We start from the raw sequence: 26623 nt of genomic DNA, 5'->3' as shown, positions 1-26623 counted from the left end.
TCTGGAACGAGGAACACAATGGCTGGTAATAAGGGCAGGAGGAAGCAATTGGTCTGTGCTCCTGAACTGTGTGTCACCTCGGATTTGTTTTCACCATAACACGCTAAAGGAAGAAGGGAGGGAGGGATGGAGGAAGGTTATGGGCCCTTGCAGCTTTAAAAGTCAGTAAATGCTAAGTTGGCTGCTAAAACTTTTGAGCTGATCTATACAGCTTGTAAGAAAGACTATTTTCAAGATCTGAGATTTTCCTATGGTACTTTAAAAAAATAGGCTTAGGATTTGTATTTCGTAGAGAGCAATGAAGAACAGGTAAAATAAAGGACAGGCAAACTTTATTAATGAAAAATTGAAGTCCCTTGGATATATCTGGGGAATTTTTGCTTTATTTTGTTTTTGGCTTAAAGTAAATAGGTCAGTGTTTAAAAAGTGATTTCTAGAGAATGTTCACATCCAAATTATTCTCATGAATGTTTGTATCCCAAGGGCAGCCCAATCAGCCTGCTACATGGGGACCTTACCATGCTGTATTTTGTTGAAATATTTATATTGTGTGATTTTTTTTAAACAAACATTTACATAAACAATAAATGTGGGAAAAAAATCAAGGTTCAAAGTGAGCAGGTTAGCATTTACAAAGTGATTTCTAGGGATTGTCTATATCCAAATTTTATTTTCTCGAACGCTTATATTCTAAGAGCAGTACAATTAGCCTATTACGTAGGGCCCTGATCTTGTTAGCATAGTGTTGTTGAAATATTTTCTTCAACTCTTGCCTTAACAAGTCCAAAGATGGAAGATGATGACAATCCGGTATATTCAACATGATGTGAAAAAATTCATTCCACATATCCAAATGAGGAAGCCTGAAGAGACAAAGCACAAATAATGGATAGAATATAGCCTTCAACATTGAGGGCAACCAACTCCCACATCTGACTGCCATAGGCCTGGACAGTTTCATGTAACTGTCCAAGCCATGTTCATCTAAACACAGCTTGATGTGTAGCAAGAAAGGAAATGCTGGCCGGGTGCGGTGGCTCATGCTTGTAATCCTAGCCTTCTGGGAGGCCGAGGCGGGTGGATCGTTTCAGCTCAGGAGTTTGAGACCAGCCTGAGCAAGAGCGAGACCCCGTCTCTACTAAAAATAGAAATAAATTATCTGGCCAACTAAAAATATATATAGAAAAAATTGGCCGGGCGCGGTGGCTCACGCCTGTAATCCTAGCACTCTGGGAGGCCGAGGCGGGTGGATCGCTCGAGGTCAGGAGTTCAAGACCAGCCTGAGCAAGAGTGAGACCCCGTCTCTACCAAAAATAGAAAGAAATGATTTGGACAGCTAAAAATCTATATAGAAAAAATTAGCCGGGCATGGTGGCACATGCCTGTAGTCCCAGCTACTCGGGAGGCTGAGGCAGTAGGATCGCTTAAGCCCAGGAGTTTGAGGTTGCTGTGAGCTAGGCTGATGCCACGGCACTCACTCTAGCCTGGGCGACAAAGCGAGACTCTGTCTCAAAAAAAAAAAAAAAAAAAAAAAAAAAGAAAAAATTAGCTGGGCATGGTGGCGCATGCCTGTAGTCCCAGATATTCGGGAGGCTGAGGCAGTAGGATCGTTTAAGCCCAGGAGTTTGAGGTTGCTGTAAGCTAGGCTGACGCCACGGCACTCGCTCTAGCCTGGGCAACAGAGCGAGACTCTGTCTCAAAAAAAAAAAAAAAAAAAAAAAAAAAAGAAAGGAAATGCCGAATCTATTCTAAATAAGAGAAATTAAAGGTTCAATTAAATACGTATATATTAAATATATCTTGTTCAAAAAAAAAAGATTTAAGATAAGTAATCTTTTAGCAATAACTCTTCAGTAGAAAAAATTTCTTTCTCTTAAAGAAAATCTATCTGCTTTTGGCTAGCTGTATATACCATCCTGCCAGAATCGGATAATCTGGCCAAATGGTTCTGCGGAGCCCAATTGCCCATGTGCCAGGACCAAGTGGACAAGCTGGACTGCCCAAGAGAGAGCTTGAGAGTTCATTGTCAAGGTTAACAGCACAACTGCAGAATGTGGAGATAAGACACTGGAGAGAAGGCTGAGCATAACTGAATTGCATTCCAGACAAGAAATGTAGCCCGTGATGATCAGGCCTGCTGAGGGCTGTCTGCAGGATTTTCTCTACACTGCTGGTCAGAGATGAAACTTTCTGGACCTTCGATTATGAGCAACAGAAAGAATAAAGTATTTGCTCATTATTCAGAATAAAGCATAGCAATATATAGTTGTTATACTGTTATATAAGTTTTCCTCCAGGGCCTGAACCTACCTTATTACGTAGGGCACACATTTTACAGGATCACTGCTGGCTCTTTTCCTTTCCTTTATTCGGGGGAGGGAAGGGAATGAGGGCCACAGAACTCCCATTTTAAATTTTTTCACGAGGGTATAAACGTATGTACAATCCTATTAGGCTGCATAGGTAAGTATCCTTTTCTGTGTATGTTTTTATACCTCAAAAAATATTAAAGTGTAAATGATATAAAGAATGTGCATGAACCAAATACTCAGCTTAAACAAAACATCACCAATAGTTTGTTCACATGTTAGGAAAGCCACTCATGTTGATAGGAAGACCTCTTGTCTAGTGATGAATTTTCACTGTGATTTTATGGATGAGAAAACAGTCTTTAAGAAACTGAAGTCCCACAGAGCTGGGACTTAAAACCCTGTCCTGTAACAGCTGCCTCGTCATAGCACTTTATAATTTACAAAGCACTTTCCCATACATTATTTCCTTTGCTTCTTACAACATCTGAGAAAAGTAGGATCAGTATTATTCCCATTTACATAGACAAAAAACAAACAAACAAAAACCCAAGTCTCAGTGACATCAGGTGATTTTTCTAAAGGGTAGAAACATTTGAGGGTGACAGGATGCCAATCACTGGGCCAGGAGCTCTGAATGATTCCACGAGGGCATCAGCTGCCCCATTTTCACAAATGGGGAGAGAGAAGTGGGGAAGCTATGGAACTGCCTCACTGTGCCCAGGTGCCCAGCATTGCATTCTGTCACTATACTGACCAAGGCATGGGTTTTCCATGTGGTGGCAGAGACCGTTTCTCTGCCAGATGGAACTCAGCATTCTACTAAATTTATTCTCTTTTCACTGTAGCGTCAATGCTAATACTCACCTTCTAAAAAGACCTTCCGGCTTCCAGACTCCTCCTTCATTTTTCACTTTCATGTAAGTGCCAAAGAGCATGCAGTATATTGTTGCAGCAACCCCAAAGTAATCAATCTATAAAGAAAATACAGGCATATATGACTTAAATTTACTCATTTACACATGAGTATGTTAAGATTCTAACTTAGGCAGCAAACTAAATACTCCACGAGATTTTAAAGAATCTGGAAGCCATCTGTTCACTGATACGTCCTACCGAACAGCTAAGCTTTGCTGGAGGCTTCCATGGACAGCAGACCACCCGTTACTTCCTGAGGTTGCCCCTTGAAAAGCTGTGTCTTCCTGAGCTACTGGGTCCTTCTCAGGTCCTTCATTCTGTCACGGCGCAAGCACTACACTGTAATCTCTCTTCCACACGGACAACCTGGAAGTCCTCCCAACTCCCTCCGCTGGGACTCTGGTCATAGTTCAAGTCAAGACTCTGACTATACTTCAAGGCCTCTTGCTGTGTGCTGAAAAGAACACTCTAGCACTGTCCACAACCATAGGACAGAAGACAACCATCTCCTAAGGCTTCACTGGCAGTACAAACATACTAGAAACAAGACCCCCACCTTTGCCCCCTATTTCATGGGCTCTGGGAAAGGCACAGCTCTCACCCGGGAACTGGGTAGTTGGTTTTGTTAACCCAGGTTCAAAAATTTCCATTTATCCCAGCTAGATTCTCCTTCCTGGTCATCTAATATTCTAGTTTTTTTGAAAATTCTGAAACCTTCCTTTAGGATAATAATGATCCTTTCCTAACACCTTTTGGATATGGTCATGCATCCAGTTAGAAATCTGCCCGCACCATCTATCACACTCAAATCCACTACCTTGCCTGGGAGAGCCTCACAGGTATATGTCCCCATCCCCAGACCCTAAGTTCATCTCTCCTTCAACTGCTGCTCAAGAAACCAGCTCAAACTAACTAGATCCCCAAATTCACTTTGAAAATCTGGTAAGTACAATAAAGGAAAATATTTCCAAATCTCTCTCTTTAGTTTTATACCTGGTAGTTCCATGGTCTGTTACTGAGCATCTCAATACACTGAAAACCAGATGTTTCACACTTTGCTGTGAATGTAGTTCCTTTTGGAAAAAGTTTCATATCTATACTCTGACCCAGGTCAATCAGTGCCAAGCCAGCAGACAAATCATCATTTTCGCCGTCCTGTTCCAAAAATCTATATTAAACACAAACAAGGGCCAGGCTGCATGAGCACAAATGACGAAAGGCAGTTATGGAAATGGTAACAGAAGAACCCTGTAAAACCACAACACCTGCCTGTTTCCAAGTATGAAATTGTCTGGCTTAATGTCTCCATGAATGATTTCACAGTCATGCATTTGTTCCATCATGTAAAGCATTCTCATAGCAAAAGAGATGACGAGCCCTTGAGGCATCACTTTTTCAGGGGTATTTTTATAGAGGTTAATGGCATTCTAGAAACAATGGAAAGTGGAATCCTGAGTTAGTTGCACAGAATTAATAAAATTTCCAGTTAAAAGTTTTTCCCCTGCCCACCACTCCAATAACAGCTCCAACTACAAAAGGTATGCGTAAGGCACAAGCTAAAAACACATTTTAAATTCACGTTCTCATCATAAAAATGAATATACTTACTAATAATGTTCCATAGTTATAGAGTTCTCCTACTAATACACTGCCATTCTGGAATAAGTGGGCAGAATAGAATTTGATAAACATGTGTTGCATAGCTGGCTTTAGTCTCTCCATCAGCTGGGTCCCAATGTAGAATTCCCAGGGGTTGGCAGGCTTCTGGACCTGCAAATCAGGTATGTGACATTCATATCCATTCTCACATTCTGAAAAATGCAAGAAAGCAACCTCTACCCCAGTAAAGATGTGGGATTGACAGTGACAACAAACGATAAATTGTTGCTGCAGAAGAGGGCTTGTTGCAAGATAATTTTAGTGGAAAGGCAATTCAAATTCCTTGTAGTTTTTGTTTTTGAATTGCTGACTATAGACATAAAACACCACTATCTTAAAAAAGAAAAACTCAAGTTCTAAAATTCATTTCTACATTGTACAAAAACCTGTTCAAGTCATTTACCTTTAAAACAAATTTCTGTTTACTTTTAGTATCATTCACATCTCCCTGGGTAGCTTCATAGACCTGGGCAAAAGCCCCTTCTCCAAGAAGGTGATGGACGTAGACCTGCATAGACCCTTAGAAGAAACATATGTTAAAATGACAAAAAGGCTCAAAACATTAAGGACTTTATCAAAATGAAGAATTGTAAAATTATCTTGGTGTTTAAATTGCTTTTTTAATAAATAAAAATGGATATAGCTCCCTTAGGAAATGTTTTTCTAGTCTTAGATGAAAGTTAAATTATCTGCCACAGAAAAGCCCCTCACCAGACGATCTGTGAAGGAGTTAAGGGCAGCACTGCTGAGCTCCGAACTGTCACTTCGCTATGTGACTTTGGGCAGTTATTTTCTCTTTACCAGTGTTCTCATATTTTAAAGGGGGCAATGCCTGGTGCCACCTTCTTTGCAAGACTGTTGAGATGTTAGAAAGAAAAACAACAAAAAAAATCCTCTGCATAGCGCTAAACAAAGTTCTTTGAAGAATCAATTTCAGAACAGAATAAAAAGGGCAAAGTATAACTGTACCAATCTTTATAATAGACAATTAAAATCTTTAAATTTAAGTAAACCTTTTATTTTAGAATAGTTTTCAATTTACAAACTGTTAATTAGAAAGTTTGTTCAAATAATAGCAACAATGTATTCAGTGAGTATACTTATGGATAAGTTAAATGAATGACAGTAATGTTATAAAGGACAGGGGGCAGGGATAGGAATTGTTAATACTCTGTGTGAGGAATACTCTGTTATCATATATTTGGCATTACTCATTAAGTGATATAATGTTATCTGAAGATGAACTTGGATTAGATGTGAATGTATATTGCAAACTCTAGGGCAACCATTAAAAAACAAAACAAAACAAAAAAAAATAAGAAAAATATAATTGCTATGCTAAGGAGAGAAAATAGAATCATATGAAATAATTAAAATCAGAGAAAGAGAATGGAAGACAAAAAAGAAACAAAGAACAAGGGCAATGAATAGAAAACAGTAAAAAATAGAGTAAACATTAATCCAACTATATCAATAATCACTTTAAACATCAATGGTCTAAATATACCAATGAAAACAGAGACATACACTTTAAATACAAAAGGTAGATATATTAAAAGTAAAGGGATAGAGAAAGATATACATGCTAACACTAATCAAAAGAAAGTGGGAATAGCTATATTGATTTCAGACAGAGCAGACTTCAGAGCAAAACAAAGATGAGGGATAAAAAGGGGCATTATATAATGATAAAGGGGTAACTCTCCAAGAAGACCATGTGTATAAGCCTAACAAGAGAGTGTCAAAATACACAAGGCAAAAACTGATAGAACTACAAGGAGAAGTAGATGAATTTGCTATTATAGTTGGAGACTTCAAAACCCTTCCATCAGAAATGGACAGATCAAGCAGGCAGAAAATTGGTAAGGACATGATTGAACTATCCATCAATCAAGTGGATCTAACTGGCATTATTGGAATACTTCACTCAGTAACAGAATATATATTCTTCTCAAGCACACAGGGAACTTTCACCATGATGGACCACATCCTAGACCATAAAACACAGCTCACCAAATTTAAAAGAATAAAAACCATACTTAGTATGCTTTCAGACCACAATGGAATTAAACTAGAAAGCAGTAACAGAAAGATAGCTGAAAAGTGCCCCAAATACTTGGAGATTAAACACGTTTCTGATGAACACATGGGTTAAAGAAGTCTCAAGAGAAATTTAAAAATGTTTTGATTGTACAACTCATAACAGTGGATCACTCGGCTTGGCAGCTCGTGTGTCGATACAGAACACAGCTAGCTGGAGAATTAATGTGAATTTCAGGACACATTGATCATCAACACTTCAAACACACTTGCGGCCCCAGCTTCTGCCCGAGGCTACAATAAAAAAAAATATTTTGAAGCAAAGGAAAATGAAAATACAATTTACCAAAATTTGTGGACTGCAGCAGAGGGAAATTTATAGCACTAAATACATATCCTAGAAATGAAGAAAAATCTAAATCAACAATTTAAGCTGTGACCCTAGGAAACTAGAAAAAAGAGCAAATCTAAAGTAACCAGAAGAAAAGAAATAATAAGTATTATAGTAGAAATCAACAGACAAAATCAACAAAACCCAAAGCTGGGTCTTTGAAAAATTAATAAAATTAACACACTTCTAAACAAGTTAACTAAGAAAAAGAGTAAAGACATAAGTAACTGATACTAGAAATGAAAGATGAGCTATGCCTATTGAGCTCATGAATATTAAAAGGTTAATAAAGGAATATAATGAATGCCATGTCCACAAACATGAGAACCCAGATGAAATGGATCAATTCCTTGAAAAACACAATCTACCAAAGCTCACAAAGGAGAAACAGATAATCTGAACAGTCCTACATCTATTAAAGAAATTGAATCAATAATTAACCTTCCATAACAGAAAGCACTAGGCTCAGATGGATTTATTGGCAAAATCCAATGGATTTATTGACAAAATCCAACACCCATTTATGATGGGAAAAAAAAAAAACTCTCAGCAAACTAGAAAATAGAGAGATACTTCCTCAACTTGATAAAAAAAAAATGTACAAAAAGCCAGTAGCTAAACATCATACTTCATGGTGATAAACTATACAGATGCTTTCTTCCTAAGATCAAGAATAAGGGAAGGAACTCCCCTCTTCCATTTCTATTCAACATTGTACTAAAAGTCCTGGATAATGCAATAAGACAAGAAAAGGAAATAAAAAGTATACAGACTAGGAAAGAAAGAAATAAAACTGTCTTCGTTTGCAGATGACAGGATTGGCTAAGTCAAAAATCCCAAAGAATCAACAACAAAAAAAATCTGAAACTAATAAATGATTATAAAAAGGTTGCAGAAATAAGGCAAATATACAAATGTCAACTGCTTTCCTATGTAATAGAAATGAACAACTGAAATTTGAAATTAAAAACACAATACTGTTAAATAAACACTGAAAAGAGTAAAATAGTTTTAAATTTAATGAAATATGTACCAGATCTATATATGAGAAAAAATATAAAACTCTGACCAAAGAAATCCAAGAAGATTTAAATAAAGGGAGAGTTATTTCACGTACATAAACAGGAAGACTTAATATTGTAAGTTTTTCCCATCTTGATCTATAGATTTAATGCAATCCCAATCAAAATCTCAGCAAGTTATTTTGTGGCTATCAACAAACCAATTCTAAAGTTTATATGAAAAGGCTAAGGACTCAGACCAGTCAACCCAACATTGAAGAAGAACAAAATCAGAGCACTGGCACTACCCAGCTTCAAGACTTACTATAAGATACAGTTAATTGGCCAGGCGTGGTGGCTCAAGCCTGTAATCCTAGCACTCTGGGAGGCCGAGGTGGGCAGATCGTTTGAGCTCAGGAGTTCGAGACCAGCCTGAGCAAGAGCGAGACCCCATCTTTACTAAAAAAAATAGAAAGAAAATAGCTGGACAACTAAAAATATATATAGAAAAAATTAGCTGGGCCTGGTGGCACATGCCTGTAGTCCCAGCTACTCGGGAGGCTAAGGCAGGTGGATCGCTTGAGCCCAGGAGTTTGAGGTTGCTGTGAGCTAGGCTGACGCCATGGCACTCTAGCCTGGGCAACAGAGTGAGACTCTGTCTCAAAAAAAAAAAAAAAAATTCTGCTCTGCAAAAGGCATAAGTTAGAAAAATAAAAAGACAAGTTAGAGGCTGAGAGAAAATCTTTGCAAAATACATATCTAAGAAAGGACTGTTAGCCAAAATACATAAAGAAGTTAGTCTTCAAACCCAACGATAAGAAACCAACCAACCAATTAAAAACTGGGCAAAATATCTGGAGAGACTTCTCACTGAAGAAGATATACAATGGCAAATAAACATGAAAAAATGTTCACTATCATATGTTATCAGTGAATTACAACTTATAACAATCCTGAGATATCACTATATACCTATTAGAATGGCTAAAACCCAAAACACTAATACCACCAAATTGCTGGCAAGAATGAGAAACTCTCATTCATTGTTGGTGGGAATACAAAATTATACACCACTTTGGAAGAGAGTTTGGAATTTTCTTACAAAAATAAACATATTCTCATCATATAATAGAGCAATTACTCTCCTTGATATTTACCCAAATGAGTTGAAAACTTATGTCCACACAAAAACCTGCACACAGATGTTTACGGCAACTATATTCATGATTGCCAAAACTTGGACCAAGATGTCCTTCATTAGGTGATGGATAGACAAACCGTGTGGTACATTCATGTAATAAAAATTGCTCAGTGCTTTAAAAAAACAACTATCAAATCACAGAAAGACACAGAGGAACCTTAAATACATATTTGCCAAGTAAAAGAAGCCAACTGAACTACATATTGTATAACTACAACTATATGCTATTATGGAAAAGGAGAAACTATGTTGATAGTAAAAGGATCAGTGGTTGTCAGGGGTTGGGGGACAATGAGGAAGGGATGAGTAGGTGAGGCATGGGGGATTTTTAGGGCAGTGAAACTATTCCATATGATACTGTAATGGTAGATATGTATCATCATGCATTTGTCAAACCCTACAGAATGTACAACAAAAAGAACGAATCCTAATGTAAACTATGGACTGTAATTAATAATAATGTATCAATATTGGCTCATTAATTGTAACAAATGTACCACATTCATGCAAGGTGTTAAGAACAAGGAAATTTGTGTGTGTGTGTGTGTGTGTATGGGGAGGCAGGTATATGGGAACTCTGTACTTCATCCTGAATTCTTCTGTAAACTTAAAGCTGCTCTAAAAAATAAAGTCTATTAATTAAAAAATTAAAAGTCTATTTTGAAGTCTTGCTCCCATTGTTATCTACATCCATCCAGTTTCCCACTCTCACTAACAGTTAATCATTTTAATTGTGGCATATAATACATACTGCTTTGCCCTTTTCATTTAACAGTATAGTATGTTTTAGAAATCATTCCCTATGAGTACAGAGTGAGCTTCCTTGTTCTGTTACAATTTTACTATAGTATTTTACTATAGAAGTGTACCATAGTATATATAGGAAATTCTTAAAAGTGGATGGCTGGATCTAAGAGTAGATGCATTTTTTATTTTGATAGACATTGCCAAATTACTTTCTATCAGTTATACAAACTGTAGTCCAAACAATAATCATAATCCATAATCCTACAGTCATGGCTTAACAAAATGTTCTCCACTTAACACTATAGATACAACTCTTCATTGGAGGTGGGAGTGGTGGGCAGAAGAGCCACACACACACACACACACACACACACACACACACACACACACACACACACACACACACACAAACGAGTTGCCATCAACTTGCCATAGAGAAACAAGGATTTAAAGTTATATTACACAAATAATTCTTACCCAATTGAAATTCAGTCTTGGGCTTGATGGCTGGAAGTTTACATTGCCATTCAAAAGTATTTGTATAGGAAGTCACTGGTTTAGGAAGCCCAGATAAAAGTTTGAGAATCAGTTTATCATCCCATGGGTTCCCAACACTGAAGTCTTAAAGGAATTGGAACAAAAAAAGAAATATGAATTCAGCACTCAAGAATTTTACCAAAGAAATTGTAAAGTGGAAACATTCATTAAATAAGCTTCCAAAAGCCTTATCCTTCAAAGAGCATTGATTCAAATAATAAAGAACCATTTAATATTTTCAAAAGCCAAAATTGGTAGTTATGCACAGTTTATTATTTGCCATTTTAGATCTACAAATTTGGAGCAATATTCAGTTGTGACAAAGGGAATCAATACCAGGTGCATCTGTTCCACTCCCCTGGAACTGCTAGATTCTGTCTTTAACACAATCAGGGGTGTGTGTCTTAAGGGCAGACTTGGACATTAGTTACTTCTAATGTGTTCAAATAGACACATTCTCTTTCATGGCTTTTCTACTTATATACACAAAACACTTATACTACCTATGTGCAATCTGCATGTATGAGATATAGTTTGGGTCCACAAAAAGGAAAGAATTTCTAAAGGGAAGAAAAAGGTTCTCTCCAATCTAGAATGTTATAAAAAATTCTATTAGTGGTAGTTAGCAAAGACTAATCCAACACAGTTAACATTTACTTAATGCTAAGCATGTGCAGTACACTGTTGTGAGTACTTTAGGTTTATTAACCTGTTCATTTCTTACAATAAGCCTCTACGGTAGGTACCGGCATCAGCGCTACTCTAGAGAAAAAGACAGAGTGGTACAGAGAATTGAAATAATCTTGGCCAAGATCACATGACTACTTAGGTAGGGGAGCTAGAATCAGAACCTAGGTAGTCTCTCTCTTGCACTGTGCTTTCTTAACCACTATGCAAGACTGTAACATGAAGGGTGGGAGTGAGGGATGGGAAGTCGTCTCTACCGTTGAGCAAGCTTCAGTTTACTTTTCTATAATGTGGGGATAACAGTATGAGATTAAATGCCTGGCACATAGTAGGTTCTGAAATTCTAACTCCCTCTTCCAATAGTAGTTATTTTGATACCTTCTAAAATGAATTGATTTGCCCTTCAAATATGCTATTGTTATACTACATTGTGATGGGGATATGCAAGTTTTGTCTGAATTCTGTGACATTTGTTCTATTCTAGTGACATTCAAGTCCCCATTCTTTGAGCTTCTTTCATGGAACAGCTTTTCTCATGCTATTGTCCTTAGTCAAGGGCAAAACATCTGTTCATACTTGGAGCATCGACATTCCCAAGTGAATCTGTCTGCATCCGTTCTGCTTGGAGCCCAGCAACAGCATCTGGTGGATCCTCTGCTATGGCAATCTCAGTGTCTGTGAGCTTACAAGCCTCAAGTCCTCGCTCTGCCTCACGGGTAAGTACAACACCTGCAGCAGGCTCGTTCTGACGGAGTAAGGATGCTGAATACATGTCAGAGGGAAATGCTTGTTTTGGGCTTTTCTCTCGAATTGAACTGGATGTGTGAAAGGGATAAAAAGGAAACAAAAATACCGCATGATTAGAAGACTGCTGGATTTGGTCACATAGAAGTCCCACAACATAGTTTCCTTTTCATTTTAGGAATAACATTTCACAATAGCCTCACGGACTAAAAGTTGATTAAAGCATTTTCTTTAGACAAACAAATATATGAAAATATACATCTAGTACTATATAAATAGAAAAAGAAAATTAAAGATGTGGTAATATATTAAACAGGTGAGGTGATACATTGGATATTTTTTAGTAGGAAATGTGGGGAGGAATGAGTTTATTTCTCCAAGTTGCATTGAAGCAACGCTAGTATATTCAAGACCTAATACTTAACTTTATTCTGAAGACGGCTTTCGTCTATAACATTGAAACAAACAGAAACTGTCAAGAACAATCTAACAACTTAACACTCCAGTACATTTACAAATATACAGGCATGTGCCACACAATGACTATTTGGTCAACAATAAATAGCATATACAATGGTGGTTGCGTAAGATTAAAATGGAGTGGAAAAACTCCTATTTCCTAGTGACATTTTGATGATCCTGACCCTTTGTAGGCCTAGACTAATGTGTGTGTTTCTTAGTTTTTAACAAAAAAGTTGAAAAAGTAAAAATTTAAAACATAGACAAAATGCTCATAGAATAAGGATATAGAGAAAGAAAATATTTTTGTACAGCTGTACAATGTGTTTGTGTTTTAAGGTAAGTGTTATTACAAAACAGTAAAGCAATTAAAAAAATTAAAAAGTTTATAAGTAAAAAAGTTACAGTAAGCTAGGTTAACTTATTACTGAAGAAAGAAAAACATTTTTAATAAATTTAGTGTAGCCTACGTGTACAGTGTTTATAAAGTCTACAGTAGTGTACAGTAACGTCTTACACTTTCACAGTCACTCACCGTTCAATGACTCACCTCCACTCATGGTAAGTGCCCTAATTGGGTGTTCAATTTATCTTTTTATTTATCTTTTATATTGTATTTTTTTTTACCAGACCTTTTCTATGTTTGGATACACAAATGTTTACCATTATGTTACAACTGTCTACAATATTCAGCACAGTAACATAATGCACAGGTTTTTAGCCTAAGAACAATAGGCCATGCCATATAGCCCGGATGTGTAGTAGGCTATACCATCTAGATTTGTTTGCGTAAGTACACTCTACGATGTTCTCAGAATGATGCAAAAACCTAACAATGCATTTCTCAGAATGTGTCCCCATTGTTAAGCAATACATGACTGCATATGGAAGTATATGTGTATATATGTTTATCCACACACATGGTGGGTCCTTAGTATTCATGGATTTAATATTTGTGAATTCACTCACATGCTAAAATTTATTTGTAAGCCTCATGTCACTACAAATTGTGATTTTGCAGTCATCTGCAGATATGCAGAGGGACAAAAAATTTGAGTCACCTAACATGTTCCCAGCTCAGATTGAAAAAGGTGAAGTTCAGCTTTCTTGGTTCAGCTCTCATATAAACAAGTGTCCTTTTCGTGGTATACTTAGTGACATGTTTTTCACATTATTGGGCTTTTTTTGGGTGATTTTGCTATTGAAGATGGTCTCAAAGTAGAGTGCCTAAGTGCTGTCTAATGTTCCTAAGCACAATCCATGGTGTGCCTTACGGAAAAAATACACATATTAGATAAGCTCCATTCAGATATGAGTTATAGTGTTGTTGGACACGAATTCAATGTTAAGAAATTAACAATATATATTAAATAAGGTGTCTTTAAACAAAATGTGACCAGAGGCTCACAGGAACCAGTCTGTATTCCCCCTAGGAATAGTGGTTCAGTATTCGCTAATTCAGTATTCACAGTGACTTCATGGAACAGAACTACAGTAAATAATGAGAATCAACTGCGTATATATCTCCACATACACACAGTCCCACATCTATATCCATCTATACACAAATATTTAAATATATATTTTTACACAAATAAATTTATACATGTATTTTCATACATTGATACTGTCAGTTGTCACATTTTTCCTGTGAATTTTTTCAAATAAACTGTTGTAATAATTTCAAGAAATGTTGCAAAGATAATAAAGAATTCCTACATACTTCTTACTCAATTTCTGCTAATGTTATCATCTCCTATTACAATGGCACCTGTGTCAAAAGTAACAAACTAACATTATTATATTACTGTTAACTAACCTGCAGGCTTCATTCAGACTTGACCACTCTTTCCACTGCTATTCTTCTTTTGCTCCAGTATCCAAGTCCTGGATACCAGGTTGCATTTAGTTTTCATATGTCTTTACTCCTTTCTCTTCTGTAAGTTTATTAGTTTTTCCAAAACCTTGACAGTTTTGAAGAGTACTGGCCAAGTATTATGTAGAATGACCTTTAATTTGGGTTTCTTTGATGTTTTTCTCATCAAGTACTGGCCTGATATATCAAGTGCTTGGGTTCACTGCTGTATTTATATACACAGAGAGTACCTTCTACTTAAAGCTGTAAGTCCATAAAAACTTTATCAGCCTTTAAGGGTTGGAATTAGGTATTCTATTAGAGTTTAAAAAGCAAAACTAGGCCAGGCAAGGTGGCTCAAGCCTGTAATCCTCGCACTTTGGGAAGCTGAGGTGGGAGGATGGCTTGAGGTCAGGAGTTTCAGACCAGCTTGAGCAAGAGTGAGACCCCCTCTCTACAAAAAATGGAAAACTTAGCCAGGCATGGTGGCATACACCTGTAGTCCCAGCAACCTGGGAGGCTGAGGCAGGAGGATCACTTGAGCCCAGGAGTTTGAGGTTACAGTGAACTATGATGATGCCACTGCACTCTAGCCAAGACAACAGAGCGAGACTCCATCTCAAAAACAAAACAAAAACAAAGCTAGAATAGAAATGGAGAGAACAACAGAACCACATAAATCCTCACAATACCTGAATTTTCTGTTCTTTGAAGGTACCACTACGTTTTCTTCACAGGAATCCAAAGTCACATGGGTGTACTGTTTCGCTACCACATTTTCTGAAAGATACAGAAAATTAGAGACAAGACAAATTATATGCACATATGTGCACAATACACACCATCTGACATAGTTGCAAACTCTCAGATTTCTTTTGACACTGACTTTCACTGTAATTCCAAAATAGTGTTCCATGGTAAAATGTATAGTAAGATTAAAAAATGAGGGGGGGGGAATCACTTTAAAAATCTACTACTAATATATGTGAACATTTCAATTCTACATCTAATCCATAACAATCCTTCAAGAAAGCAGGGGTCCAGAGAGTGGCAGTCCACTGTGTGCAGGATGACCAGACCATGGAGGTTACTGGAATGGATGGCAGGGTACACCCAGCTTTAGGAGAAACTAAGACAAGGACACGGAAAGTAAAAGGCTACAACGCTCTGGAGGGCAGATATTTTGTGTCTTTCAGTTTAACATGTTTTAGTCAATCATTTAGCATTTAGTTGATTGAAATGATTTCATGTTTAAACCAGAAAGCAACCTGGCAAAACTTATCATTCCCTATAACTTAAAAAAAAAAAAGCTATCTACAGATAGATACATAAACTAGATAGGACAGAAATATAGAATGAACTTCTACCAAGTGATGCTAACACTGTACACAGCTGAGTATTACTCTGGATTAAATTTTAGCAGATATTCCCTCATTAAACAGGTGCTAATACTTTTTCAGCACTAGAACATTGGCTTCTGTTTATAGAACCAAAGTGGCAAATACTCTAAGAATAGCCAATATTGACTCTTTGAAAGACTCTTTGGACTAAATAAACTATCTTTTGCAAATGGAAAAGGCTTTTTATTTTATTAAAGTGGCAAGCTTGTGATGGTGCCTAACAATTGTTCAAGTTTCAACAAAACTCTCCTTTAAGATTCAGGAAAGAAATTTAACATGCTGGATTAGCACTCTAAGAAACTCTTAGTCAAGAGACCAGGCGTGGTGGCTCATGCCTATAATCCTAGCACTCTTGGGAGGCCGAGGTGGGAGGATTGCTTGAGGTCAGGAGTTCGAGACCAGCCTGAGCAAGAGCTGAGACCCCATCTTTACTAAAAATAGAAAAAATTAGCCTGTAGTCTCAGTTACCGGGGAGGCTGAGGCAGGAGGATCAATGGAGCTCAGGAATTTGAGGTTGCTGTGAGCTAGGCTAATGCCATGGCACTCTAGCCTGAGTGACAGAGCAAGACTCTATCTGAAAAAAAGAAATCCTTAGTCAAAAATGTCTAGGTCTACAGGCTCAGAATTCACATTAAAATATACTTCCATTTACAGAAGTTAAATTCTTTGGCAGTTCTTCCTTATTGTTTTGGCAAACAATTGCTATTTTTAATATACAGTCACCCCTCTGTATTCACAGATTCTGTAGGGTGAACTATGGGACTTGAGAATCCACGTAGAGTTTGGTATCTGCAGGGGTTCCTGGAACCGAATACCCATGGATACCAAGAGATGATTGTATAGTTTGTAGGTTGGTACTTAATAGCTAACAACTTCATGTATTAGGGTTTAATTCTGATATATAAAGAACTTTTATATATATAGGGAGATAGATTTGGAAAGAGGTAGAAATAAGGACTACTTGTGATTTTATCAGTATTCTCAATGTCAGATCATGACAAAAAAAAGGAAAAATAAGACTTTCTGAATATAGTACTTATAAAATTTGTAGACACACATCAAGAACTAAAATTGGCAATTTGTTACTCGTATTAAATTAGAAAATATAAATGTTCATTATTTTTAGCATTCAAATAGTTTAATCTGTCTGTAGTGACCTTTTTGTTTGCTGTGAAACAAAATAAACATACCCTGCACAAATGGGTTGAATTTTATTTGCCTTTAAATGCTTCTATAGATTTTTCCCCCTGTACTACCTATAATCTAAGTTATTACACATTTTTAAAATACACAGATTTTATGAAAAAAAAAATAAGTGAAAATATAATGAATGGATTTTAAGTTTCTTCTTTAATGATTTTAAAACTTCCCATTTAGAATTTTCAAAAAGAAAACTCATACCGAAACAATCAAAGTAAGTGAAAGACAGACATTAAAATAGTGTAACACACACCTTTATCTTCTAGAATGTGCACTGACTCTGCCGGAAGTTTGTGGAATGGTGTAGATGCAAGCTGCGCAGCACGTGTAAAGTCTCCTGAGCTCTTAGGACTGGGTGCCAGGGTTTTGTTGCAGCGAATACCCCATACAGTTGAATCATCCAAAAACTCTTCAGTGTGAGGCACTTCCTACAACAGAGGATGAACTGAAAAAAAGCAGCAATCTCCCTGTTTTGTCCATGAAATCTTACATATTAACACATTAAGATTCAAAAAAAGTGAGGAATTAAAAAGAAACAGATGACAACCTGGTTCACACACAGCCAAGGACATCATGGCTCTGCTCTTTTCCCTAGAATGGTGATACTTCATCTTTAACGCATACCAGTGGTGTCACATTGAAACAAGGGCCACATTTTTGTTTTCAATTTTTATACTTTTTATTAATTTGAAAAAAGCCAAGACTTACAGAAGAGTTACAAAGGTAGTACAGAATTCCCATATCCCCTTCACCAAGCTTCCTCTATTATCAACCCTGGCACATTTATAAAAATTAAATAATACTATTAACTATAAACTATTTGGATTTCGCCATTTTTCCAGTAATGTCCCTTTTCTATTCCAGGATCCAATCTAGGATCCCACGTTACTCTTCCTTGTCACATCTACTTAAGTCTCCTTAAGTCTGTTACTGTCTATTGGTCTTTCCTAGTCTTCCTTGCACTGACACTTTTGAATACTGGTCAGAAAGGAACTGTGTAGAATGTTCCTCTAATTTGATGTTTTCTCATAATTAGACTGAGGTTCATTACATCATATTAGGGAATTCATGCTATCAACACAACTTATTCCTGGTGAGGTTAACCCACTTGGTTAGGGGGAATCTGCCAAGTCTCCCCACTACAAACTATTTTTTCCTTTTTCTATGCCATTTGTTAGAAGCAAGTCACCAAGTCTAGACATACTCCAAGGGAGATTAAATTTCAACTTAAAGAATTTGTGGATAAATGTTAAATCACTACAGTAATTGATAAATAATTTTGATGAGACACTTGGAGTCTATGCATATACTCTGTTTCTTCTTAAGTAATTATTGAAAATGTTCTGAAAGTATCATTTTTTCATATACTGTATTTTTCAGCGCAGTTTTACATACACCATATCACTTGACTGGCATATTCACTTGGTAAAATGAAGAGGAAAGAGTTGTAAGACCCATTTTACAGATGAAATAGAGATTTGCTTACATTTGGTTTTGAAGGAAATCTGCTGATAGAGCGTTCTCCAAAGGTTCTGGCTCCTATGGGTTTATTTTTAGGCTGTGGTAATCTAAGGAAAGATTTGGAAAATCATAAATAGTAAAATATGCTAAGGAAGTAAATGTTATCACTTGAGTGTTCAAAAAATTCTCTACTTATTCTATTTAATGAGCTAATATTTATATAGATATTCCTTTTACAGCAGTTCTAGCAAAACTTGAGTGCAAAATGAATTAACCTGACTATATACATAAGATGGCCTATTGTTACTTAAGTGAGGGTGAAAAATACAAAAATTTCTGTTATACTGAGTTATAACTTTTAGGAGCAAAAGTATTAGGGCTACGGCCAGTAGAAAGCCATGAATGCCAACACATTTTATTTCTTATGGTCAGTGCTTGGTCTAGTTATATAATTCCTCTCAGGGAGCTGGCCTTGCCCTTTCTCCTTTCTATCTCAACATGAATTTCTTACATATCAGGATACCTTTAATTCACACTGACTTCGCTCTTTCCACGGTTTAAACTATTCATAGTGAAACAGCTACACCACTCTACTCCCAGATACAGCTAATATAATGTCCTTCAGCCTAAAAGCACATTCTCTCTGCAGCATTACCCAATCAATATAAGCCACTTCCTTTTCTACTTTATCAGTCCTGCAAATATAAACAGCATGTACGGATACCTGTACTGGTGAATTCATTCACATTTAATACCATTTCACATCCATGGAATCCCTCAGTTCTCTGCTAATTTATAATCACACCGTTTTTCTTTTTCAACACATACTTTTGCTTTGGGAGGTCTGCTCTCTTAGAACTCCTGCAGCACTGTAGATCTGGATAAGATCTTTAGCAGCACACTCCTGGTCATGTGGTCAAAAGGCTCATATGGCCATTTGATCAGCAGTCCACATTCTGTCCCCACCACCCCACCACCTCAAGTCCCAGAGGAACCTGTGCAGCATCCCCTTAACTAGATGTTTCTTTACCCATAATTTTCTTTGTTTCCATCTTCAAACACAGAAAAAGTAGATGACAAAGAAGAGATAATCTTATTGACTCCCCAAGCCCCAGAAGACCTTGCATTTTCTGCAATAGAATAAAAAATAGCATTTAATTACGGTACTAGGAAAAAACACTATCCTTTATGCTAAACTTCAACTACAAATAAGAAAAAGAAATAACAACTTACAGAAAAGAACTGATGTCAGCTTTTCAAATACTAGACAATAAGTCACTTTGTAGTGAGATGAAGTGACTTAACCATGGTCACGGGGTCTAGCACTCAAGCTCCAGGTCGTGAGTTCCTGCCTACATATCAGCATGGTGTTAATCATTCTCCTAAACCTATTTATCTTTATCATGGTCTTTGGCTTCTGGACAAATGTGGGCTACTGCCTGCCTCCAACACTCTGCCCTCAGCCATTCCTCTACCAAAAGGCTCAGGTCACAACTCAAGTACTCAGCCCTTCCTGGCCATTCCTATCCACGGGGGTTTTGTCCTTCTTTAGCACTTACTTTTTTTTTTTTAAAAAACAAAGCAAATCTATCACACATATTGAGTACTTTGTCAAGCACCATCATATTTTTATTTCATGCATTCCCTGCCCTTTTGTGACTAGCTAATCAAGGGCAGGCCAGATCTTGTATAATCTTTGATATCTCCTGAGATAACCACTCACAACGCTACGCACTTAATAGCTTTTAGATAAATTGTTATTACTTTGAAACTGGGCTTCAAATGCATCTTCATTTTGATCTAGAGATTGCCATTCATCTTTGTCATCAGAAATATCAGGAAGTGTAGGAGCCTGAAACATATTCATGATGAAACCTTAAAGAACAGAAAGAATAGCTGTAAACAGGTTGCAAAAGAACATTCATTAATTTGGTGCCAGGTGCTACACACTCAGAATAAATGCTTTACCTAATGCTTCTTTTGTGTGCACAGTGGGTGATGGCTGCCCCTTGGATGGCGTTGCCTGAACCATTCCTAGTGATGTGTTTGGAGTTGTGTGAAAAGAACTTGTGTTAGCAACCTTATGTGTTTCACACCCTAGTAAAGAAATGAAGACAAAACATAGTATCAGTAGACAAATCCGAATAATTGAGAAGGCACACAGTGTATGTAACTTATTATAATTAAACCACTTTGTCATTCTCAATAATTATCACTATGGACTTCATTATAGTGCTTTCATAAATTTCACTATTATCTTTATAACAGTCCTCTGAGGTGGGTAAGGTGAGAATTATCCTTTTATAGAAAAGGAAATGAAGGCTCAAAGAGATTAAGTGTTTGGCCTTAGATCATACCAGATTAGCAGCTTTGTCTTAAACAGCACCCTTAGCTCCACTGTATCCAAAGCATGATATAAATCTTAAGACCAGCCTTTCCCTCTCACTCAGCTGGAGTCAGACATGGCATACAAGGCTCTGCACAGCCCAGGCCCTGTTTGCTTAGGCCTCACCTTCCTCCTACACCTGCTCACCTCCCTGTACTGGCCTTTTTGCTGTGCTTAGAACATGTCAGGGATATTCCTGCCCGAGGGCTCAATACTTGATATTCCCTCTGCCAAAACAGGTTCCCCAAGTTAGCTGCATGGTAGCTTCTTATCACCTTCTCTGAAATTTCAACCTCCCAACTCTAATAACACTTCCTTCCCCCTCTGTGTGGGTAAGGCTTTTTGTCCTTGACTACATCCCTAATTATCTAGAACAGTGCCCAGCACCTAGAGAGCATGCTCAGTACATCTTGGTTCAATGAATGAGTCTTCAGTTGTTTCAAACAGCCCCGCTACCCACTAAATTATCAGTGGAAAGGATGTCACAGTCACACAGGGGAAAGAAGTGGATGCCTAATCTGTGTGTTTCATTTTATTTACAAAACCTACCTTCTATGCAAATACCTCTAAAAAAGTAGTACCAAATAATAGTGTAACATTCCTAATTAACCTTTGGATCACCTTTCCTACCTAACATACTGGAGATAATTCTTATTTTGGATTAATTTGCTGAGAAATTTAATAGAAAAGTTTTCACAAATTTAAGTTTTCAGAGGAGTCTAAACTAGTAAGATGTGATTAACAAGTGGATTTCTACATTTCTTTGAAATGGTTCAGGGCTTAAATAACACCTACACTCTAAAAATAGGAAAGCTAACACTCAGGGTCATTAGGGTCTGAAGGCTTCATAAACCACAGCAAAAACAGACCTCTGAGCAACCTGGAGGAATCTGGCAAACAGGTCAGAAACAAATTTATTATGATTAAACATTACCTTCTTTTATATCTGTTCCACTCTGTGGCTTGAACTCATGAGTACTTTTATTCACACATCTGGAAGAGAAAACTTTTGAGACACACTAAAGAATAAAAATGCCTGACATATTAGAATTTTTAACTAACTCTCAAGAAATAACAGTGAAAAAAAAAATCAGTCAAAAATTATAAGCCTGTTGTTATGGAATTTCTTAGGTGTCTAGTGTAAGTAAATGAAATGTTTTATTTTTCCTTTCAGCTTCTTTTCAGGAAAAGAATTCTCACAGAGAAATGTTAAATACTAAAATATTTGTGTGACACAGTGATTATAGAGATAACCATCTCTATATGTGGTAGGGCAGGACAACAGCTTCCCTCATTCAAATGATCCCATTTATTAGAGAGGTTAAAGGGTTAAACTCAGCTCCAGGCGCTGGGCACCCAACACAACTAACTAGAGTCAGGATAGGGGAAGCACTGGTGTGCTTTGGCTGTGCAGGACAACTTTCTGGCGATTAGCCAGCAGCCACAGCGAAATGTCCTCCAGACTTTAAAAATCACAGTTGTCAAGAAAGAAAAAAAGGCACACGAACCATTTATATCACAGCTTGCTTTAAGTACACTTGAGGTAGTGGGCCTCCTATGTCTATTTAATATTGCTAGAAGTCCCTTAATGAATCCTTTTAAGATGTAAAGCATAGAGTGAAAAGCACTTTTAATTTTACAAATCCCTATAAAAACATGAGTTAAAAGAGAGCCGAAGTGACTAAAGGTAAAAAGTCAAATAAAACAAGTGATGTGACATTGATTCTAATTTCTGAAATCTAGAAAAATCCCTCAAAATTGGGAGGAAAAACCCCTAGTGAAGTACAGAGGTAGATTTTGGCATACAGAGTTGTGGGTATTAATTCCAAACTGCACCCTTAGGAAGACAGAAGGACTATAAGAACACACATCAAGTAATTGTCTGGATAATAATAATCCCTGCAGGTATTTAGCCAAAGCCAGTAAGCAAAGGCAATTTCACCTCAACACCTGTATACTCATCAGTTACAAACACATTGTTGACTTTCAGGGTATTAAAATTTTTTAATTTGAGAGAAAAGTATAAAGTAAAACAAATACTGTAAAAGAAGCAGTGAATAAGTTAAGTCTGAAGGATAGGGGGCAATATTTTGGTAACTTGCTTTTTCAACAATATACCTATCCAAAAATTATTTTAAAAAGCAGGAGTTATTCATCTTTTATATACTGCTCTTGATAATATAAGACAGGTAAAGAAGTTGACAGACCCCATTGACATCACTGTCTCCTCTAGGACTACTTTCAGCTTACCCAGGATCTCTTCCGGCCACTGCAAACATGGAGTCTGTCACTGACTGGGCTGTGAAAGGAACAGGAGGAGGTATGCTCTGGCTGATGGCTGGGGACACCAAAGATGCAGGAATAGCATTTGTCTTAAGAGGATCCACAGGAGGTGCCTGTCTTGGGTTCTCTCTTGTGTTCACTGAGGTCTGCTGATTGATGGCTGGAAGGCAGGGAGCTCTCAGTTCCTGCTGGGAGCCTACACTTGGCCCCATACATGCTGGATTAACCTTTCATATTAAGCAAACAAATAAAAACAAAACCATGAAGTCCAGAACATTACTAATCAGGCATCATAGCTTTTCAAAGCATAGCATCTGCCTTCAGTAGACTCCTTTCCTCACGGAGTGTCCCCTTACCCGCTTCAGGTATTCTGACATAAACAGTCAACAACAGAAAAGACCACTCTACATAATGGATGCCTTGTAGCTTCTTAACCACAGACAGAACTAGCAGCTCATGTGTCTAACCACTGAAATAAACAGCTTCTACAATTGTATCAGTATTTAGGTATTGTCTTATTTCTCTTTACTTAATTTTGGGAAAAGACCAACAAATCAAAGTTATCAAATGCTCATAACCGTTGTTCCTTCCATTAAAATACCCTCGGTAACCATTTTCTCTTTGAAGAATAGGAAACACAAATATAAACTGCAATAATAGCTGCCACAAAAGCATGTCTCACAATCTCACAATAGGAAGGAATAACAAGCTCTTTTTATTTTGGCTAGAGTGCTGTGGTGTCAGCCTAGCTCATAGCAACCTTAAATTTCTGGGCTCAAGCAATCCTCCTGCCTCAGCCTCCCAGGTAGCTGAGATTACAGGTGCACGCCACCACACCTGGCTAATTTTTTCTATTTTTAGTAGAGATAGGGTCTCCTCGCTCTTGCTAAGGCTGGCCTCCAACTCCTGAACTCAAGCAATCCTCCCGGCCTCGCCCTCCCAGAGTGCTAGGATTACAGGCTGAGCCACCTCGCCTGGCCAACAAGCTCTTAACTTAAAATCTTTGCTTTGCCACTCACATCTAGGTAAGCTTGTAATTGTATACATTAATGTCACAAAGTTAAAACATAGACGAGTTAATTCCTTACCATATGAAAGTATTCTTACAAATTGTTAAGATAAACACCAAATATATAGGACAATAATAGTTATTTCATAGAAAAATGGATAAAATATAAAAAGTTCATCCTCACTCATCATCATAAAAGAAAATTTAAAATGACCGACACCATTTTCTCACCTATCCAATTAGTAAAGATTAAAAATAATCACAGTCATCAATTCTGAAGAAATATTTTGAATAATAATTAGAGACTTTCCCTACCAGATATCAAAACATACAAGAAAGCTGAAGTAAATACACAATATAGAATGATCAAGAATAGATTTATTGACTAAAAGTATAGATATTTTAGAATTGGATCTTTTATATATATACAAATTTAGTTGTACATAGTAAAGATATTTTAAACCAATGGGGAAAGACTAAGCTGGTCAATGAATGATTTAGGGACAACTGGAAAAACATTTGGAAAATATATCCTTATGCCACCCATACACAGAAATAAGCTCCATAAAGGGAGACTTCTAGTTAAAGACAGTGGTTTAAACATGTGCTTTATCAGCTACTCCCTCTGAAAACCTCACCAAAATGACAATAAAGGAATTCTGACACCTAAAATAGCTGTGGAGGAGGCTAGGGATGATGTGTCCCTTATCTCTAAAAGTTCAGAAATCTGTAATACTAAATACATCTAAGAATGGAAGTGAAGGTAGAGCTGAAAACAGGAACGTGGTAAAAGTTTAGTCTGTCCAAAAAGCAGATTCTGAGACCCATTTTCACAGATGCATGCTGGGGGTGATTCCCCATGCCTGGCCTAGCAGCAAACTGGGTTTCCTTCCTGGAAAAACAATCAAAAGGATTCAGGACTAGGGCTGAGGGTGGTGGCAATAGATACTGCACGAGAAACAAAAGGACTGAGTCAAGCTACTTACTGAGCACTGGGACCTCTGGCCCCTCTCCTTGGCTCCACAAATGCTAGCAGCCCAGGTGTATGCTCTCATATCAAAAGGTTCTGCTCTTGGGAATCTATCTGCACAAAATAACAGACACCTCCCTGTGAAGCTGGCCAGTCACCAAGCCCCACTGACACACCTACAGCTTCCAACCAGCCTTCTTAGGCCTGCTCTTGGATGAGGACACAGCAGAGATCACCAGACACCTCATGATAAGCTTTCAACATGAAGGACAAAGATCAAAACAAAAGACACATATGAATGGGAAATCAAGGATTCTGGGACAGGAAAAAAAAAAAAAAAAACATTAATATCCTCAGACTAAGAGGTAAGATGCTATATTCACAAAACAAGACTATTCTATGAATATGAAGCTGAATTCTATGAATACGAAGCAGCTATGAAAATGAGCATACCTAATAAAAAAGCAGTGACATTGATCCTAAAATTACATCAGAAATAAAAAAATTTAATAATAAGAGGGCAATAAAAAGTTAAGGAAATCTCCCGGAAAATTAGGGGAAAACAGACAAAGATAAAAAAAGGTGAATTAGATTAGTCCAGGATAGCCTAACAGAGAACATGTAGGGGAATAAATGATCAAAAACAAAAAACAAAACCCCAAGAAAATCCCCCAGAACTGCAAAACTAGAACACTCAAGTACTAAGGGTAATGGATGAAAAAGATAAACACCAAGTATCTTATGTCACAACACTGGGGAAAAAGCTGATCCTATACACCTCCAGAGAAAACAACAAAGTCACATTCAAAGAACCAAGAATCAGAACTGGGCTTCCCCACACCAAGAGTGGAAGCCAAAGACAACGGAGGAGTGCCTTCGAACATTCCGAGGGCACATGAATTCCTTCTGAGAACACTGTGCCCAGCCAAATTATTAACCAAGTGTGAGGGTACAATAAAGACGCTTTTACACATGCAACAGATCTCAAAAAACAAATCCCTCAAATATGCTTTTTTCTAAAAAAAAAAAAAAAAAAAAAAAAAAGGCCACCAGAGAATGTGCTCCTTCAAAATGGGGACAACAAGGAGAAACAAAGGCATGGGAACCAGGAATATACCACAGGAGAGGAGCCAGGGAGGAGAATTTCTTAATAATTTCTTGCAACTGTCCAGGGAAAACATAAATTATACAAGAAAATAAATCCAAATAAATAAAAAATAAATAAAATGACCCAATAGAAAAATGGACAAATCCATCAAAGCCAATTTAAAGAAAAAAAGACAAACAGCCACTACATACATTCGAAAAAAGTACAAATTCAGCTGTAATTAGAGAAATTACAATCAAGTGCTTGAAAACATTTAGT

The 26623-nt window shown here is 37.2% G+C and overlaps 1 protein-coding gene across 1 annotated transcript in view; it reads right to left on the bottom strand.

Moving 5' to 3' along the window:
* Window positions 1–534: 534 nt before the first annotated feature.
* The window catches only part of BUB1 (BUB1 mitotic checkpoint serine/threonine kinase), a 41138-nt gene continuing 15049 nt past the window's right edge, over window positions 535–26623 (bottom strand). Inside the window, exons 10-25 of the mRNA XM_045550095.1 lie at window positions 23246–23505; window positions 21930–21988; window positions 20578–20706; window positions 20374–20484; window positions 19640–19739; window positions 18635–18716; window positions 17402–17576; window positions 15241–15328; window positions 12067–12305; window positions 10744–10887; window positions 5290–5405; window positions 4836–4997; window positions 4497–4654; window positions 4221–4395; window positions 3177–3283; window positions 535–863 (exon numbers count right to left, since the gene is read on the bottom strand). Coding sequence (XP_045406051.1) covers window positions 668–863; window positions 3177–3283; window positions 4221–4395; window positions 4497–4654; window positions 4836–4997; window positions 5290–5405; window positions 10744–10887; window positions 12067–12305; window positions 15241–15328; window positions 17402–17576; window positions 18635–18716; window positions 19640–19739; window positions 20374–20484; window positions 20578–20706; window positions 21930–21988; window positions 23246–23505 — 2301 coding nt within the window. The 3' untranslated portion in view covers window positions 535–667. The remainder of the gene's footprint in view (window positions 864–3176; window positions 3284–4220; window positions 4396–4496; window positions 4655–4835; window positions 4998–5289; window positions 5406–10743; window positions 10888–12066; window positions 12306–15240; window positions 15329–17401; window positions 17577–18634; window positions 18717–19639; window positions 19740–20373; window positions 20485–20577; window positions 20707–21929; window positions 21989–23245; window positions 23506–26623) is intronic.

Source organism: Lemur catta, chromosome 4, assembly GCF_020740605.2.
Source record: "Lemur catta isolate mLemCat1 chromosome 4, mLemCat1.pri, whole genome shotgun sequence".
Lineage (NCBI taxonomy): Eukaryota > Metazoa > Chordata > Mammalia > Primates > Lemuridae > Lemur > Lemur catta.
The sequence above is the reverse complement of the archived record's forward strand: the minus strand, read 5'-3'. Positions and strand labels throughout refer to the sequence as shown.